This window comes from Schistosoma haematobium, chromosome 6 (assembly GCF_000699445.3).
Source record: "Schistosoma haematobium chromosome 6, whole genome shotgun sequence".
NCBI classification, from domain to species: domain Eukaryota; kingdom Metazoa; phylum Platyhelminthes; class Trematoda; order Strigeidida; family Schistosomatidae; genus Schistosoma; species Schistosoma haematobium.
The window spans coordinates 21,874,466-21,895,330 of NC_067201.1; the positions used below are offsets into that span (position 1 = coordinate 21,874,466).

A 20,865-nucleotide genomic window follows, 5' to 3' on the forward strand; every position below is an offset into this window, starting at 1 on the left:
GAACACAGTCACGAAATAAGTGGCAAAAGGCGAAGCAATCGGTCCGCAATTAATTAACAATAATTAAGGAATAGTTAGACGCATAACGACAGTTAATATGTCCATTCGAAGCTTAAAGCCAGGAGGATACATGAAATCATACAGTTACTTATTAATTACACACAGTTTAAATGATAATAATCCGAAAGATAACACCAAAAGTTCCAACTTTCCAGTACTCGTCCCTTGATAGCAGATCGGCACACATAACACCTATTCTAACCCCTTAAGTCAATATGGATTCATTACTTCATCAATCAATTTACCATGAAGTAATACATTGTAGATTGGTACACAGTGAACATATCTTCTAGTTGATAGACAGACAGACGTCTCATATATGTTTCAAGTGACCTGAGTTGGTAAAAGTAGATCGAGATTTTATCAGACGCCAACTGATCAAAGCTGGTGTATGTATATGTAGGGAAATGCATCTCAATCATACTTACATTGCTTTATTATATGTAATAATCAATATAGGATAAAACTTCCTTATTTTACATAAACTAAGAACACTCGTTAATATGATAGAATAAGCTAAAATGAATCATAAGTTACCAGTCTCAGTTGTTGTGTATATACTGATTTAACTGATCAGTAATACTTTAGTCCTCTTTTAAAATTTGTCTAATTAGCGAAGTTTTAAGTATCAGTCATATGACCGAATTATCAATTGCTGTTGTTATTCCCCTTTAGTTCATATTTCCAAATAATTTTTTTCATCTATCTAGTAGTAGTAGTAGTAGGTTGCCATAACAATATATTTTTATTGGATTTTCCAAGGCTATTTTCAAAACTTATCTATCTCTGTATTACTGTATTGGTAGTGTATAGTTTGTACAATTGTTTCCTTTTTTTTTTTACAAGACTAACCCATAAAGTCATTGAATATTGATCTGATCTGCGTTAGTAGACTCATGCTTCTTGGTTAATATTCACAGGATACTAGACATCACTGGTTGGAAATGTTAAGTGGTATTATAACTCAGAGTTGATCGAAATGGAGTAGTTACACTCACTGTCTATCTATATATTCAGTAGTGGTAGTGTATAGTCTATACGATTGGCTTCTTTTTCATGAGACAATAAAACGTCTCCTGCAAATACAGTCCATCATTCTTTTTTTGTTTTATATATAAATCTTTGATTATGTTAAATGGTTAGTGGAAGGGATTTGATAGAAAACGTTGTTGGATCTTAAACTTTTTGTTAGTTGAACTAAGCTCGAAGACTTTGTGGTTACAACCGTCAACTTTGAATCAGTAATGTTAGGTTGTCGATTTGAACTGTCTAATTCACTTACTTCTGCTTAAACAACTAAGTTGTAGATTACCGGTATTTGTCACATAAATCTGTAGTTGGTAGGATATTTCTCCAATCTTGAAGAAACCACGATACTCTTTGTGGGTGATATTTATGCTAGTATCAAAATCATATATATAACTACCCAAGTTTTCCTCGCGGCAGTCACTGGATCTGATTGTCCAATCCCAACTTCAATCAATTCGTAATGCAGTACGAAAACAATCCATTATCGTTTGTAATAATTGTTTCACTGCCAAAATGTTTGGGTCATTACTTCTCACCAAAACTTAGAAAACTCATGTCACTGTAAGATCTGAAAGTTGTATTTAAAGACTGTTAAAGAGTCCTATACTAAAATGAAACAATTGTACAGTCATCCATAATTTTCAGTAATACTCCAACTAAGATCAATTTGTGACGAATACAACCTAGAAAATCTATTTAAGTTAACAGGTGATAATACACACCTATCCTATATACTTCAAAATTGAATATTCATGAACCACTAATTTGTATTTAAGGTGTATGTATGCCTCAAAGTTAACAAAAGATACTAGAAATTCAAAGGTCTATCTTTTGATGTAAAACAGTATTGTGAAGAAGGATTGATTGAAACACATTAGGAGTCGAAAATGTTGTTTTTCAGTTACTTCAGTTTTAAAATAATTTGGAAATTATTCAATCAAAATATTCACTTCAAAAAAAGTTGATATGTTTATGCATTGTTAGCGTATGCTGGAGGACATGTGTGTGTGTGTGTGTGTGTAATGTTTAGGTTAAATGGAGAATGTATCAACTAGTTAAGGATAACAAATTAGTTAATAAGATGATGAACGTTCATCGATGGAGATAGAACATGTAATGGGCACTCTTGACCATTGTCTTCCTCGATACATCATTCTGTCTGATTGGTGCAGAAATAACCTAGAGACAATCAGTTTATGAAGCTATTGATTAGTGATTTAATCCTTGTCAACAGGTGTACACTACCTGGTTGGAATTAGCGCGACAAGCGGGACCACTGATCAGAAATGTCAGAGTATCACATGATTTAAAATTAGTTGAGGTGTAGCTGTTACATTCACTATCCATCAAGATTATTACATATTTCTTATCCCGTTATTTCCTGACCTTATTCTCCACTATTTAATCTTACTTTCGATCGATTACCATGGTGATAACATTATTGATTCGGCTTCTGTGCTATCCCATCTCAGTGATCTCATCTCTTGTTGTTGTTGTTCTGATGTGATGATTCTTCAGTCAATGAAATATTTGTATCCTGGTTCGATGTTGTATATCACTTTCTTTTTGATGTTTTCACTAATGATTCTCGTTTTTCTTTTCATTTCTTTGATTAATTAGGTTTTATTATGTGGTATGCAACAAATCGATGTAGATGATTGGCAATCGCATACAACTTATAAAAAATACGATGCTCGATCTCCACAAGTTTTATGGTTTTGGAAAGTAAGTTGAGTTAGATTTTCTTTTTAAAGTTATAGTAAATGTGTAATAAGTTTGTTCATTCGTTAATACATGAACTGATGTACATTTTATGTTGAGAAAATTATAACTTTAAAGTTGTCATACATTCAGAATTTAACGTTCAAAATTAAACTACATATTAACTGTTATTGCCTGTTTGTAACTACATCCCCCATTTACCATGTAACAGTGAGCTGGAGGACAATACCGTATCATGTTAGATGTTTTGAGGTGGTTGGGAGGATCTTCTACTCGACCGAAGTTTCGTGCTGGATGCCACTCGTCAGCAAAGCATATTTGTAGTTTTGAGGAAATGTGTGCTTCTTGGTGGATTCAAATTTGTGTCATCCGGTTTTACGAATTGAGAAATTACCAGCGGGCTATTGGAGCAACGACTAACATCCTGTAGGATTGAGATAATTACTTTGATTGATGATTAAATAGTGCTCAATGTCATATTTGTAAAGTTCTACAGGGTCGATCGAATTCTATTGATCATCATTGTACAATGTATCCACTAGTCTAAGTGACTTGACATCGTGTGTGTCACCGTCTAAACAACTCAATTTTTTATTTTATTTTATTTGAACACATAAATACTGGTACAAGGGGGCACCAGATATATATGCGCCACAACTCAGTATTAACCTGCTTGACTGTGAAGTTGGGTGACACATGATTGAGTCCTCAAGGAAGGATCACTCCCCTCAAGACTATAGGTACACCTTGCTAACGAATGCCAAACAGCACGAAACCTAGGTATCAGAATTTCTGGCGTTATGCAAAATCCCTGAACGCCATGAGTAATAGTGTTTGACAAGTGTTGCACCCTCCCCAATTGCTTACTCTAAAAATAAAAACGAATATCATTTGATCATAGGTATCTTGAAGCATTGATCACATGCCGTGTAATGATACATATATGTGCCTGGTCCTACGTTGTGACTGACTGACCGTGTAATGGCCAAGTGGACAATGCTGAGGTTAGGCAAACGGTATTAATTAGACGTGGTAAATCGGTTTGATGAGACCATCAATTTTAATTGGCTTTGGTGTTCAGGACATGTATTACGTATGTTCAACTTCCACCTACTTCAATCCTCATGTTAGCTGTCGTATTAACAGGTTTATAAGAAAAAACTAGGAATAACTTGACCTAGACATGACACCAGCCTATCAACTTATTGGCTATTTATTAGTCTGAGCCACTTTAATAAGTGCAGACTACTTATTTTGAGTCTGTGCGATAACACTGATGTTAGGTGACATAGCACAAATGGGTTCACTCTTTATATTATCTATATCCTAACATCCCATATTTGTTCATTCTTCTTCTCTTAGAACCATATTCTCATTGCTTTTTATGTTTCTCTTCATTATTGCTAATAAAGATTATTTCAACTTCTTTACTATTCTTCCATCTTGTGAATTTCATCTCATTTTGATATGATATGATGATGTGATGCCTAGACTGTAACTTTCATTATAACTGATTAAGCACTAATTATCAATTAGATTATTCTAAGTTTTCTCATTTATGTATATATATATACTATGATCATTTGACAGAGCATATATCTTATTACATATAAGCAAATTTTTATTCCATATTCAGTAATGCTGATTATTCATGTGTTTTGTAAAGAGAAACTAAATAACTGTATTGATTATATATATAGATAGATATTAATGGTAACAGAAATTCTATGATACTCATGTGATTTGTAGGATTTTGCTAGAAGGTTTTTTTCATGGATCCTTTAGTTTTTAGTAGGCATGTACTTGGAAGACTAGGCGCTTGAAAGGTGGTTAAATTTCGATATTGGGAGGGAGTCAGTACAAATCCACAATGCTTGGTAAATTTAGAACGATTGAGCTACTACTCTACACTATCTGTTTTATTGCGTAAATAAATCGATGAAGGCAACTAACACACAAGAGTTCAACTTCTAGTATCTAACGCGAGAAGACTGATTGTAGGGAAAATTGGTATACGAAGTATATATATATGACGAAATAAGTACTCTGTGTCAAAATTTGAGTAGTTTTCTGATGATCGCCTTAGCAACAAATAAAGTTGTGGAATGTATGTTGTTTGATCTTGGTTTTAGTTCTTGAGGTATTTTCCTGTCATTTAAATCACAAACTGATCTCAGTTGGACCACTATTGAAAACCTGAAAGCACTAGACGGTCATTTCGTTCTAGTGTTGGACTCATCAGTAGTGTACATACACGACCCCCTCCAAAGGGAACTGAATATAAGACCTTCGGTCTCAAATGAGAACGCTTAACCTCTAGACTACTGAGTCGGTGTGTAGTGATGTTCGCGTGAAACTCCAATTGATTCGAGTTATTGAGCGACCGTTTTATATTGCCTGAGATGGATAATGATGGCTGAGCTCCACTGGCCACGGCCTCTCCAAGAGTTTCATCTTGAAGCTAGTCACTAGTGAGCATGTAATATTAGTGCCATAATAGGGTGAGCTGGTTTTCTGGTATCTCTAGATTCTCATTCAGGGTCTGACTAAAATCAGTTCGTGATTTAAGCTGTGAATATTCTAGTTTTCACTTTGTGTCAAATGTAAATCTTATTCCTTTGTGTTGATTTGTTTAACTAAAGCATTGCTCTCACTAGCACTGATGATCGATTGAACAATATTGGCGTTTGTTAGACGTAAATAAAGTAATTAAGTATGAAAAGGTCAAGTGGTCGGTTTCTAAGCTTATAAACCTACACTATGTGAAAATATTTTACGCATATCTTCAGTCACTGTCTAACAAATCCGATGTATATTACTGGTTGATAACAGGACTTGATTAACAAATACAACTTAACAGTAAGAAGGATATCATCAAGTCACTAACTGATAGTGTATGAGTGATGTTAGACTATACTTCATTGATGGCTTTCAGTAATAGTGAAGCTAGTTCCTAACCAGTCAAGATGCAGGTAATATGAATAAATAATTCATTGAATAAAAACCCAGAAACAATTATGGTGAGGAGTTCACTTTGAGTTGTAGAGTCGTTAGTCGAGACTAGAGTAGAAGAATGCTTTGAACTTAATAGTGATGAATAGTTCTTTGGATGATTCTTTGATTTTAAATCTCAAGAACTTTTATATTACCATGAGAAACTCGTTAATTATGTTATAACATTGTAAACATATTAATTTGATGTGTGTTCTGTTGTTTTTATCCAAGAAAAGTTAATCACTTTTCCATCATCACCTTAAAAGTTACTCAAGTTTGTTTTGCTCTTTAGTTGAACCATATTTATTAATTTTTTCGGCATATTAATAACTAAATATTAGGACATTTATCATTGGATTTTACATCCCATCTTGTGCTATTTTGATTCAATATATGAAAACTTCAGCAGTTGCGTATTTGTGCTATATTCCGTGTTGATTATGATTATCGACATGTTTTCTCTTTGTAATAGTTAAGATCCCAACTGTTGTTGCTACCTCGATGTGGGGTCGGGCTTGCCTGTTGTGATGAACCAATATGTCTATGCTGGTTGAAAAAATCGTTCCTCAAGATCCTACTATGCCAGACAAGTTGGTTAAAGAGCGCTAAGACTAAAAGCACCAAATCAAAGGTTCGAGGGCGAAGTCGTACTGCTGACTGTACAAAGGTGTGACGGCAGTAAGGTGTTTCTTTCAGACAACCAGCATAACAGCGATGTTGCCTTCCCACAAGGAGGGGTGGTTTTTAGAAGAGGTCGACCCTAAACATGCACATCTCGCCTTATTCCACAGATATCCGTCTCCGGCAGTAAGGTCTCAACAAGAACGGAGCTAACACGAAAACTAATCACGGAAAGGTCGTGTGTGACCGACCTTAAGCAGTTGTCCCTTGAACAATGCGGCCACGCTCTCAGATCACTAAGGCCACCTCTAATTCAATGACTTTCAGGTACCTCCAGAAGAACTCTTCCATGGTTTGGGCAACCGGGAATTGATAACCGCCCTCATACCTCTAACAACACTCAATACTGATTGAATAGTCAAAATGTTAGAGCAACACAATAACAGCGGAGTTTTATAACAGGATACAATAATCTCAACATTTCGATCGTCTTAAACAATGTTCCAATCAACATACTTTCGACTCCTTAGAAAGCATCATTTGAGCTCGACCCCCAATTATTGTGAGTGTTTCTACGTGTAATTTGAAAGTGTAGACAAAAATGATTAGATTTCTGCATACGATATATTCTGGGATTTAGGTTGACAATTTCATCTCTCTGTGCCAATGAGGCATGGCAACATGAACTGATGTACATAGGTACCAGGTTCTATGTTGATACTGACTGATTGACTATAATATGTTTCCGTTTATTTTACTTCACCCTCTCTTCAGAATTTCACTGTTCTCTCCAAAAAATGTCACGTTGTTTCTCCTTTTTTCGTGAAAATCTAGTTCGTTCGAAGTTTAACTCAACAAAGACGTATTCGATTACTTCAGTTTGTCACTGGCACATGTCGTGTCCCTGTTGGAGGATTTAAAAATCTTATGGGTCAGTTTTGCTATTTCATTTCATGTTATTATAGCCACTGAATAATAATTATCGTTATTTGCGAAGGGTAAACTGAGATTTTTCGGTAAATATGGTACGTGGTTAGCAATTGGATCCGGGACTTACAGTACATTTATCCCGCTTGGGACTCGTCAGCTGAATGCAACTTCATCCCGGTGTTGTTAATGTTTACACTGATTGTAATCCATTGTTACATCACTTCAAATCCCAACAATATTTTACACATTTATTATGGTGTTATTCTTATGCCACTTCTAACATATAAGTTAGTGTAACGCATCACAGTTACCAAGTATATTGATTAATGCTCCCAGCTTTGAGCTACACCATTCGTATAACACCTATCGATACTATCCGGTTTCTCTAGCGCCATATTGAATTGGTGGCAATTCACATACGTCCAACTATCGCCTACCTCAACGCAAAGTAACGTTGACCGGACCATTAGTTGTAGTAAACTTGAAGAAAACTAAGAGGGCAACTAAACGTAATGGTGGCATCTATTCATGAAATAGTTGAGAGTTGGAGTGAACTATCTTGTGTTAGATGTAGACTACATGCAGTATGGCAACTTGGCCTTACGTTTACTTGTCCTAGGTTCTGTGTTCCTCACGACTGACTAATCTATTATTGAAAGTTGAGTGCTTTCACCATTCAGCTTACCTATTTACAACATATAATCTCTGTGTCGAGCCCCAAAATTATAGTTGACAGTTGACAAATACATGAAACACTGCAGAGACTAATGATCACGTACATGTCACTACCTTTAAATAGGTATATCACTATTAGCATCTTTGCAGTATCCCTTCTCATTTTTTTAATTTGTTCGTGATTCTGAAGTGTTTATGACATTCAAGAAGTATAGTAGTTATTCTACGTCACATATAAAAGCATTTGTATATATTTCAAAATTAGTTTGTTAGGCTAAAGGTGAATTTTTAAATGGTGCATTTTCGACTGAATGACCAGTCTTATCTAGAATCCCTAAATGCCCTCGTACGGTCGAGAGTGGAGAGAGTCCGCTCTCCCTCTTGAAATGCTCGCACACGGCCACGCGTATACAGCCATTCCCAGAGAAGTCCTACTCACTGCCTTCTCTCGTTAGGGGCGCTGCTTACGAAATCGAGAGGACAAGTAGCGAATGTCCGGCGTTCTAACCGGATTGGTGGATATAGAGAATCCATGTAGGGGAGTTGGAAATCCCTGATTACAAACCGATGGTGAACATGGCCTCCAGGATCCTGAGAGAATAAAAGGCGTATGAACCTAGTTCTGGTTACCGGCTTCCACGGAACGGCATTTCCTAAGGCTGCTCCACTGCCTTGTGGATTAGACCTCTGTGTGAGAGCCTCGGGGAGTAGCCCGCTAAGAAAACCAGTTACCTCGGTTTGGGCACCCGGGAAGTATCCCAGCCCTTACACAAACCAGATAATTTGTGTGGCGCATATGTATTCGGTGTCTCGTACCAATGTTTATGTGCCTAAATAAATAATAAAGTTCTCTACCATCCATTTTCGGTTTTGGTAACTTTTCACAAAACATGGAATACTACACAAACTAATACAGTGATTTAGGCTCATTTCCAATCTTATATATCTTCTCCGTATATATTCGGTTTTTGTTTAGTGCATCAATCCAGCCCATATCTAATGAAAATGTTACGTAATCATAATCCCGGGTTTATGTTTAGTTTTTAGGAGATTTCGAATAGTATCGTAGTCTATTCAGTATATGCTCAAACTGAAGTCATTAGTAGTCTATTTTTACAAAATCCAAATTATATAGTACATATCCCTTTTAGAATTACTTTTTGTTTGTGACAAGACATTTGTCTCATTTCCGTTCTTTATTGTTTTCCAAGTATTCATAAAATGAAGTGCTGAAAAGACTAGGTTTGATATCGTGCACACGAAAACATAATGTTTCATCAGCAACGATCATCTATATTTCTAGGTAACTGGGAGGTATAATCAGATTTTTCCTTTAGGCAACACAACATTCAATCTTTGTCAACTTGTGTTCATATTTTAACAGGTTTAGTACAATTTGTGTATGGAATTTTAAAGTCTGAAAACTAGACATAATCCTATCTGACCGGTCTTGACCATCACTACTGAACTATCGAGTTTCTTTATAGGATCAAGGACAATTTGAACGGATCCATACAGTATTAGATCCTGCCTTCCTTATATAATTTATGATTGACTCCTATCGATATGTCATTATTCATTACTGCTTATTTACTATTTCATTTGTTTTAGGTAATAATGGTCCACAACCATTTTGTATTGAATATATTGGTAAAGATTCATGGCTACCTCGAAGTCATACATGTTTCAATCGATTAGATCTACCACCATATCGATCATATGAACAATTAGCTGAGAAATTATCTTATGCAATTGATGAAACAGAAGGTTTTGGACAAGAATAAAACTTTCTTTTTATGATTTAAAAAAAACACAAGAGAAACTTACAAATTATAGTGCCTTTTTTCATATGTATATCTTATAGACAAAATGAAAAGAGGAATGAAAGTGGAAAAAGAAAACAAAGATAAGATTGAATAATAGATTATTTGATTACATAACCATTTGACTGAAATGTATTGTACTTTGATGCCAATGGTTGTTGTTGTTGTTTTTCTCTCTTTCCTATCCAGATGATGTGAACTTTGCTAGTTAAATTCATTGTTATTCATAACTATGATCAGATCTCTCTATATATATACATGTATTATTTATAGAGAGAGATACAATTGAGAATTGTATTGTAACCCATTCTATCTTTGTCACACATACCCACACACACACACAGGCATACATAATGAAAGACACTAATGAAGTGGTTCATTAATTACTTAATAAGAGAGACATACTATCAGTTGTATATTGCATACAAAATGAATTTAATTTTTTCAAGGCAATATAAACATTTGTCTTTCTTGTACTACACAGTATTGGTTCTCTATTCTGTTATTATAGGTTATCTAACTTGTTTGGATTTTTTCTTTGATTTCTCTTTTCTTCTTGTTTACTACTATTTCAACTATTGCTGTGATCTTCTCTCTCCCACATTGTGGGTAATATGAATTCACATTTTATTGTATTCATTCCAATGTTGTACACACATGTACACACAAACGCGCGCACGCACATGCAAATCCTGATTATTATCATCAGTTATTAAAACCATTATTCAATCACCGTTTTCCTAAGTCGATGGGCGCACATAATGAAGGCTTGATGAAACATAAAATTAAATTCCCCTGAACCAGCTTGTTTAAAACTAATTGTGTGTGTGTGTACAGATCTTTCACTTTATAAATATATTTGACAAGTTGTACGCATACTGTTGTTATGAAGCATTGTAAATGTTCTTTTTCTGTTTAGAGAGATGGTTTATTTGTTTTTGTTTTGTCAGTGAAAAACAAAAGCCATTTGTAATTCTTCTACTGACTTGAATCCACTATTCCTATTTGATATTGTTGTGCTTGGTAGTTGATTTTCATGATCAGTTACCCACATAAGTATAGATTATATGTATGACCTTGAATGTTGTTGGGAGTATGCGGGCGGTTGCATATACTATGGAAGGACACTTCTTTTTGAGGTGGCTGGATTAGTAGTGATCTTGACGATCTGGGAGCGTGGCCATGAAACACAAGGGACAACTCTTGGAGGCCGGTCACATATAGCCTTTTGTGAGTAGCTTTTGATGTGCTAGCGCTGTACTTTCGAGGCTTAGCGGCCAGGGACGGAAATCCATAAGGTGAGGTAATGTATGTTATTTACTGGGTCGACCGTTTCTCTTCCTCAACTAGTCTCTATAGTATGGTAAGATCTAAATGAACAAATATTCTAGTTGATATAACTCTTTTGGGTCATCTTAATATTCACATCCAACCGCTATGTAGTAGCAGCTACGGTCGGGGTTTCGGTGACACTACTTTTCCAACGTAGAATATAAGTGCCGAAGGACTTCCTATAAGGATCGACCTGCATTTTATCGATTGTAATGAAGTGACAACACCTAAGTATGTAGTTAGTGGGTAGCATGTAAACCGAAATAGGAAATCTCAAGCTAGTTAGTGCAAAGAAATTACTAGTTCTTTTATTGAACTACTCATTATGTCAATTCGACTAGTAATAATAGTTCAGCAACTTATGTCCTAATATCAAAAATATGCATCGGCCACCGCATCAGCACAATGATATGGATTCCACGGTTATATAAGAGAGAGTTGAAGCCGAAAGAATTAAAAATAAAGGATATGGTTGGCGAATTCATAAAACAAAAGGAATGGAATAATATTAAGACTCAGGATAGACTAACAGTGAATGTATCCAACTGAGTTTCTTAGCTGTCTGTGGGATACTCGATGTTCACAACCATACTTCCAAGACCTAGAAATGTAAGAGCGACCACAGTGATTTGTATATATCTAAGGTCTTTTCTGAATACTATCTTAATGTGCGGCAGTAAATACAGATGTGGTTGACCACTGAGCGTAGACTAACAAACACTAACTATTTAATGTGATTTCCTTTCCTATTATTGATTTGAACTTGAGGTTCTTATGGTTGTGTTGAATAATTTGTCCTGTGTTCACCAAGTGAACGAGAATACAACTCTGAATCACTCGTACCTGTCCTTTGCTCAACCAAGATGGATGGTGTTCTGGTATGCGATGCTAATGAAAGAATTGCACCGTGTTTCTTCGGTGGGATCATTTAGGAATTGTATTTGTATTGTAATTATCATTTCAACTGTTCCTATGAAGCAACTTACATAGGGAGTACAATTCGGCAAGTTCTTCATCACTATACTAAGAAACTTATGGAGAATTTAGAAACTTAAGATTTAAAGTAAGACAAGGAGTGGACGTATCCGCGCTACTGTGAACGAATTTGAGCCGTCACACTATGCTGACTCCAACCAGATAGTCTGTACCTACTTACAGGGCTTAGTCCAATACTCATTTTCATTGGTGATTGATACCACGTTCTGGTTCGGACGACCCTAGCCTCAATCCAACCTATTCCTACATCATCGTGCGTCGAAGCAGGCGGTGGATGGGCATACATTATACATATCCGAACCACTTCAGTCGATAAAGATTCATTACCCCGTCTATCGATTTGTCACACTTAGAGCTCCGGGTTAAACCTCAGAACTTGATTGTACGAAACATGCAAGCAATGGTTCAAAGACACCCAACATCGAATGTCGGTACAAACAGGCATTGAAATAAATGTGCATCATACATTGTGAAGAGATATAAAAATAAGAGTGAGTATAATAAAAGAAGAAATAGATGAATAAAAAAACTAGGTGAAGTTAAGGTACAATGAGAGAAACAGTTGTTTCAAAAAATGAACAATGGAAAGAATCCTGTTCGGTAGAGGAGTTTCTTACTTTTGTGAAGAAATTGGAAGAAAATCACAGTAGGATCTACATTGGCTTCCTCTCTGAGTCATGTCCGGTTACGTTTCAAGCCACTGAGTTGAACTACCGCTCGGACTCCAACCAGGGACTTGTGATGGACCAACAGATGTTAGTCCTACACAGCTTTCTCTCATACCCGTTGAACATGTCTTAAACCTACCATTTCACTTTCTCCAACCAGTCATATAGTCAGTGAATGAAGGGCGGTGCGGAAGTCGCCAAAATGGCATTTGTAGAGTACTTATTTATTTGAACACATAAATATTGGTACGAAAGGGCACAGAAGTGCTTTAAACACGATATTTTACACACAGACTAATATCGCGACATCACCAATCTCTGATTTCCAACGGAAAGCGTTGCAATACTCCCATGATTTTCATCTACAGTCAATAAATAAAAGAGAACTTCGGAGCTCGCACACATATGCACTAATCTAAGCTCATACTTTAGATGTACATAAATTATATTAGCCGACCTCAGGCCACGCCATGCATTTATTTAACTCACTTCGTACTAATTCATGTACTTAGCTTCGCGCTATACTGTAAGTGTGAGAACTGGTGACACCCACGTCTGTCCTAACTGAAGTAGGTGGAGTGAGATTCGAACCAGTGACCCATTACTAGTAAGAAACCGGATCTTCTAACCACTTAACTATGATTGCGAACCTATCACACTTTTCAACATACCAATAAAAAGTAAATGGTGGGAACGAATACAAATAGTATTTCTAAAGAATATTTCTTGGCAAGAAAGGGCTAACTGTTCGACTATTGGAAATAGTGTTTATTGAAATGCGTGAAAATCTAGTTGCCAACTGTTTGGTCGAGAGAAACATAGCTGACACCCCACTTCAATAAGTAACAGGAAAAACAATATGTGAACTAAATTATTCTATTATACAATATATACAGACATTAAGGTGCAAACCATTTGCTACACCCTTTTAGAGGTTGAAGTTTGTTATTCTCTACCTTTTTGGAGACATCAGAAACGACTTCTTCAGATTTGTCAGCAACGCCATCCATTAGAGTATCAGTAGCTTCTGATGGACGTTTGTCTTTGAACAGATCAGGAAAAACAAAAACTTCGCCAGGGGCCTAAACAAGATAATAAGAGAGGAATTACGGAGTTAAGTGAAATTATTGACCTAAATAATAGCTGACAGTTGAGGTACATAAGCAAGGTATCACTAAAGCAATTCACAGTTTCTAATTGATAATTGATTGCTAACACAATTACTAACAGTAACCAAGCAGAGAATCCTTGCAATGCTGTAAAAGAAAATAGTCTTAACGTACGTTATACTGAGACTTTTTTCTCTCCAAAAATAAGCACATTCCTTAAATATGTAAAAATAATAACATTCTTATCGACAGAACTATGTAGATGAGAACAAGCTGATTTACAAAAGAACATAACAAGCGAACCAAGTCAACAATCAGAACCCACTCGCTATCAAGAACGCTAGTTTTTAATTAAAGCAATTGATTTTCGGTATCTGTTTAAAAAGTGCCAGTAGCCTTATCACGGAAAATAGACCGAAATGATTGAGATCAATTACACTCATACTTAGTAACTTTCAATTTGGTTTTTTAACCTATAGTTATGTTTCCGACACATGATTTGAACACTGTGAAGATTTATTGGCAAGGCAAGGGTTCCTGTTAATTTCGCGAGTGTAAATTGTACCTTGATAGAGCGAAATGCATGCCATAATTACGAACAACTGTGGTCAACAGAATAAGTAGATTATATGCAAGTCGTATGACATCCCATAGTAAAACGAAGAATTATTTAGTAAATTAGTCATAAGCGTGTCGCTTTTATATTCGACTACAGTTGTTCTTTTACATTTCAGTCTTTGAAACGATTTAGCAGCTATACGGTCGCAATGCAACAAAAACTGGTGTAAACCAAGCATCTAACTTATTTTTCTACATAACTCAATGCACCGTAATAAAACGCGGTTTGACTAACTAAAAACATATCAAAATAGTTTGAACATATATATATTACAGAAAACAAGGTAGAAATATATGCTTGGTTAATGTCGGTTTATTAATAAAGGAGAAAACTTATAGAAACAAAAACCATTAGTAAATCAATCACAGATCGACCGAACTAAAGTCACAACTAAGCAGTTTAAATTACACTGAATCCTGGAAAGCAAATATTACTTAGCTTCCAGAGTACTACTTAGATTTCCGTTCGTAGTACCTTACTACAACTAGTTTTGTGAGGTTTCTGAGTACCGATCAGTGCAAACCTAAAATCAAGAAAAGCATGTTTTGTGCTACTACATACACTTACACAAAATCGAGTTATTGCTTCACTAATGATGATGAAAAAGTATGTTTCAGAAAGTGATTTCAACCATTAGACTTTAATCCATAGAACTAACGACTTTTACAGTCGTGTATTCATAGAATTCTAGCAAGATTTTTCAGCAAACTGAACTTCGATTTCACTAGTGAGTTCGTGAATCCAATTTAACTACGATTCACTCCAGGAAATCATATATCACTTTTAAAATAATTGGCATGACATTTTTGTGAAGAAAACTGAACATTAAAGAGCAAAGTAGTTACGTGAAAGATCAAGTACTGAAAATGCATCATGGACGCTGTCTCCCATTATAATCAACCGACGAAATGGTACCAAGAAAAAACTACACAAGCAAAACCAAAATTGTCAGTCTCCCGAACATTCTAATAGTTTCGTTAATAACCAAACATTTATGTTGAGAAATATAATCATGTACAGAATTAAGTCTTACCAAACGAACATATGCAACTTTTTCATAGCGTTCAGGTTTAGGGGGAAATTGTGTGGAATCGAGTGATCTCTGAGCTTTACGGAGTGGCGGCACATCAACTGGTTCTACTGCACGAATAGTTACTAAATAATTAGAATTTACAATCGTGATGAACCATCTTTACTCGAACATCTACAACAGGAACATTATAAATCTTTTCTAGATACTGCTGTACGTCGCGCTTAGTCATTCTAAGATAAGAAATTACTAGGTAATTACTGTGGGTGGACTTTGAAAATAACATGGTTAGGAGGATTCTTTGGACCAGGATACATCATTTTCATCCAAAACGGAGGCAGAAAACATGGCACTGGAGGATCACCAGGAAAAACCTTGGGATATTCAACTTGTCGCCTCCACAAAGGACTGTTATAATCTGAAAAGTAGTCAGCTAACACCTACAAATAGTGTGTTGTTTTGGGTAAGCATATCGGTCGGATAAATATCACAGGCCGTACCCCAGGCATTCGAGTCTTGCGCTTACTAAGTCAGTTTCTTCACCCAATAACCGGTTGTTGTTCAAAACCAGTTGATTTGGACAGAAGAATGGACTTGTCGCCTACTATCGCCTTCAGCGGTACTTCACACATAATACGAAAATTAATTGCTGACACAAGTAAGTTCTATTCATATATTGTTGATACTGCGTGCTTTAAATTTGAGGTCTTTCTTGCGTCTTGTCAAAGTTCTAGACTTCCTGGGATTATTAGCATTTCTTTGGCTTATTTTAAATTCACACTGGTGTAATCCTTATGGTTTCTTTCAGCTCTTCTTGGTTTTACCGTTTTTGGTAGCGTTCTGTGTGGAGAAGTTTAGTCACGTGTTGCATTATGCCTAGTATGCCCGACAGAGGATCAAGAATTTCTGTAACATCATGAAAAATATAAAGATGGAAAAAATCTTAAGATGACTCGTATATTCTACTTTGGAGATTTTTTGTTAGTCTTTCTCTTGAAAGGACAAGATTGGGTCAGTCGAGAAAATCTACGACACTTTCTCACTTAGTTCCATATCACCTTTACAATAATCTCCAAATTTGTTAAGGGCAACGTTGTTGGTCTAGAACAAATCCGAGTTCATCTAACTCCTCATCTGAAAGGATGACCTGCTTTCAATACTTGGGAGCTGGAACTATAGCGATCTCTGAAATGTACAGGATACTAACTTACAATAAACATCTGAACTAGCTTCCCGGATGGGTGGGACATATTTTGATAGGCTAAAGACCTTTTGTGTCCCAGTTTTGCAGGTTGTTGTAACGAAAAAACATAAGTCTCATGAGACTCATCATTTAAACACTCAGTTCTTCCTGGAGTATTTCTTACATATGTTAACTATCGGCTTGAAATGTCATGTTCATATCCTGTTACAGCGACTAGAGGATGCAGTCCTTGCGAAAATCCGGGGTTTTTTTACAACTATTTCAGCTTCTTATGACGTCCTGCATTTTATTCTGTAAAACGATAATGTAGTGCTAAATTTTTACAAGTTTAGAAGCTATTTGCGTTTACAACTTGCAAGCGTCACTTAGTTGTCAGCCTTAAATAACTGCAAACCAGTTATAAACTGGTTACGAAACTAAGGAATGCTACCAGTAATCCGTCAAGCCTTCAGAAGTCTTAAAAGCTGTCTCAAGTTTAAATCTATTCAAAAATGCTATATTTCCTGGCTATCATATAACACTGTTGTATAGCTGATATTACCTACTGAGCAAAATAAGCTTGTCAGGTCTCTCTCCACAAACATTTATTGTATAACTCATGGTTTATGACGGGATAATTGGGAAATGAACTAACATTCATTAGATTTAATGCAAATAATGACCAGGTTTGAATGCTTTGGCATTTGCTATCTATCATTTCAAAGAAATCTGTTTTCACTCCTCGTAAGCACTCTGCCCATTTTTCTGCATTTTCCTTCGTTCGATACCCAACACATTGATTGCTGTGGTCAGGAGTGATATGTAAGCACTTCAGATTGACTTATAATTAGATGTTTTGTGTATCCTGTAATGGTAATCCAGTTCTATGGCGTAACATGTTTTGCATATGTTTCCGTTGGCAGAAATATGCTGTGTTATGAAAAGGGAAACTGGTAGAAGTGATTGTGTGTCATACAACATAAAATGGTTTGAGTAGCACTATTTATTGCTTGTTAATAACAATAAGCATTTATGACGAGTAGAGTCAATCAACTGAAAAGCAAAAGTCAAGGATACGGTTAGCCAATATGGTAAACACAATGATAAAATGTTAAGCAAAAAGGAATACAGTTTGTAAAAAGTCAAACAATATCAAAGGTTTTATGAGGGTTAGGAATTGCAGGCGACATTTTGTTGATGGCTTTGAATAGGCCAAGAAATTGATATGATGTGCATGAATGCGGAGAGGTGAGGAAAAACACTATATATCAGCAAAAACAAGGTACGTTTGTCATATGAGGAAACTTTTACACACATACATGCTTTTAAGAAGAAAGATCTTAGAATGCCGTGGGATCCATTTTTTATGGTTTCGCATGTCTAGTTATTTGTGAAACTTATTTATCCGTCTTGCATCTCAATAACATTCTGATTCACTCTTAAATGTACGTTGATGTGTAATTCCCTTACTCTTGGCTCTAAATGAAGCTAATATTGATCCATTTTTGCGATTTCGGTTCTCTTAATTCATCACTTCACTTATGTGCGTCTACAGAACTGTGTCGAATTTGTTTCACTGGTTTATCCTGAGTTTTCAGGTTCGAGTTTTCACCTTCATACTTTATAGTTAGATCTACAATGGGCCACAACTCCTTAATCAAGTGGGACTTCTGCTGTTGACAAGTATCCAGTTACATTGTTTGAGGCTTCATAGTTTGGTTTTACAGTAATAGTATTAAAAATTGATCTGTTTTTGAGTGAACTAATTTTCTGAATGCTTGTCATAGAACTTCATCCCTTGCTATTCAGGGACTCATTTATTATACTTTCGCATTCCTTAGCAAGCATCTGCTTGACTTAGTTTTGATTCGGTTGCGTACATCTTGCTGAACGACTATTTATGCTATAAAGTCCGGTGATACGACCCGTTAATGTACTTTTGTATTAATTACATTCATAATTCTTGTGGTTACAGCCTTAAATTCAATTTATCTAGAGGATAAATTGAACAGAAATGAAAACATGATGAATGTTAAAACGCTACAATAATAAAATTTATAGACTTCGTCTGACAACTGGATCAATTTTTATTTCCCTACAGCTTGTAGCGTCGTGTCGAGTCGAAATTGACTATGAACACCGCTACAAAGGAACTCGTGTCAGGATATCCATAAAATCCCCCGGAAGCGAAATATCAGAAGGCAATTAATGGACCAAGTCGAGATATATTTGCTGGCGATCTCGCGGTATCGAAAGAATACCGAGATCGTGCCAGGATACAAGCTTGGTTAAAGATTGATGATGTCACAGGTATTCAGTGTTTGACAACGCTTCTACCAGTAACACCTAATATATTTCGTTCCCACCAAGAGAAATCAAAAGACAGAGTCGAGGAGACCGGAAGAGTATATTTGGCGATGACCAATATATCGGAATTCTCTGATCTAATCTGGCTAGCGATTGCGGTTGATGTTGAGCACGGCGTTACCACACGTGATCTGGTGCGGATGCCTGACCGAGCGCCTTCAGCTAGATGAGTCCACTAAAACATATGGTCAGCATCCAATGTCGAAAACTTCGTGCTATTTATTTTGGGAATTTATTTACCGCTACAGATCACTCCCTCCCTAGTGGGGCAGTGACGACCCTAAGACGTGGCCAGCCAGAAGTTTAAACCCAACGAGTTTGTCGTTGGTAAACACTCTTCTGATAGCTTACTAAATTTAGCAGCGTCTGGTCGTCTTTCCTTACTATATGGGACGGAGGTACAACATAGTAAAAAAGAAAATGTACAATGAAAATTTCGGATCCTCATAAACGTCATCGTTCTTTTCCAGCCGTCCTGGAAAAGAAAAAAGAAAATGTAAGTGCATGTCGAAATACACTCGTATGTGCGTAAAAACACAATGTCGGCGGAAAAAAAATGGAAAATAAACTCATGAACACGTAATAGCGTTAAAAAAATTGTTTTTTTTGTTTTGTTTTTTTTAAATAGAAATAAAAATATATAAGCATATTAAAATTGTTTTTTTTTAAAAAAAATATAAAATTTCGAGAAGTGCCTTACGTGCAATAGTCGTTTAAATGTTCTGGAAATCTCACCCTTCTTCCAGAACGCGTCGTTTTAAGTTTATTTTCGGATACTGTCGAAGTATCATCGTGTGTGTTGGTTGTCGGATGAGGTATTGTAAGTGTCGGAGTCGTGTCGTTCGATTGTACCGAAGGAAAATCGACGTGGATAGGATTTCCTTCTAAATACGCTGCTTTTAAGCGATCGATGCGGATGCTATCGTTTGTTCCGTTCTTATCGACTATATAGTACTTAGATTCACGTTGAAGAACTTTGAAGGGTCCTTCGTATGCTGATTCGAATGGTCGTCGATGCGAGTCTCGACGAATGAAAACGTGTGTACTATATCGTAAGCCAGGTTGAACGAAAACATCAGTTGATTGAGGTCGAGTGGAAGCAGGTTTAACTGAACGCATTGCGTTTGTAAGCCTGTTCGTGTAGGAGGTTAGATCCATGTTCATTGAAGAGGATGAAGGATCCACGAATTCTCCTGGAAGTCGAAGTGTCGTTCCATAAACCAGTTGAGCCGCAGTGTATCCAATGTCAGCTTTCACTGCATTGCGGATACCTAGTAAGACGAGTGGAAGAGCGTCGGTCCACTGTGAAACGTTTGCAGCTGATAGCGAAGCTTTCAGTTGTCGGTGAAAACGTTCTACCAACCCGTTTGCTTGTGGATGGTAGGCGGTCGTTCGGAAGCGAGTGATTCCTAAAAGTGTGGTCAGACGACGGAAAAGATCGGATTCAAACTGACGTCCGCGATCTGTAGTGATGGTTGAAGGGCAGCTAAAGTTTGCTACCCATCGTTCGACGAAGGTGCGAGCCACTGTTTCAGCAGTGATGTCCTTGATAGGTACTGCTTCTGGCCATCGAGTGAAACGGTCTACGCAGGTTAAGAGATAAGAGTATCCATTTGAATCTGGTAAAGGTCCTACCAAATCCAGATGGACATGGTCGAAACGGGCATCGGGAGTTTTAAACGAGCCTAAGGGACATTTATTGTGTCT

At 36.4% G+C, this 20,865-nt stretch overlaps 2 protein-coding genes across 6 annotated transcripts in view; one reads left to right on the forward strand and one right to left on the reverse strand.

The window, feature by feature from the left end:
- Positions 1–13,621, forward strand: part of WWP1_3 (WW domain containing E3 ubiquitin protein ligase 1) — a 64,759-nt gene extending 51,138 nt beyond the window's left edge. The window contains exons 13-15 of one of the 2 annotated variants that reach the window (XM_051217128.1): positions 2,710–2,814; positions 7,261–7,357; positions 9,643–13,621. In XM_051217128.1, the coding sequence (XP_051065763.1) occupies positions 2,710–2,814; positions 7,261–7,357; positions 9,643–9,815 (375 nt within the window). In that variant the 3' untranslated portion in view covers positions 9,816–13,621. Of the gene's footprint in view, positions 1–2,709 lie in introns of both variants that reach the window. The other variant, XM_051217129.1, reaches the window with a different exon arrangement.
- A 91-nt stretch (positions 13,622–13,712) lies between these two features.
- On the reverse strand, positions 13,713–16,471 carry MRPL23_1 (54S ribosomal protein L23, mitochondrial; the record flags this gene model as incomplete). 4 transcript variants are annotated; one of them, XM_051217131.1, is made up of 5 exons in its annotated part: positions 16,053–16,471; positions 15,870–16,016; positions 15,753–15,831; positions 15,612–15,718; positions 13,713–13,932 (listed from the first exon to the last, which is right to left on the reverse strand). In XM_051217131.1, exons 3-5 carry the CDS (start codon positions 15,766–15,768, stop codon positions 13,750–13,752), a joined length of 306 nt encoding a protein of 101 aa, XP_051065766.1. In that variant the 5' UTR covers positions 15,769–15,831; positions 15,870–16,016; positions 16,053–16,471. The 4 variants fall into 4 exon arrangements, with proteins under 4 accessions (XP_051065766.1, XP_051065767.1, XP_051065765.1 ...); XM_051217132.1 differs by having other exon boundaries at positions 15,753–15,819; positions 15,859–16,016; XM_012937664.3 differs by having other exon boundaries at positions 13,750–13,932; positions 15,753–15,841.
- Positions 16,472–20,865: the final 4,394 nt, after the last annotated feature.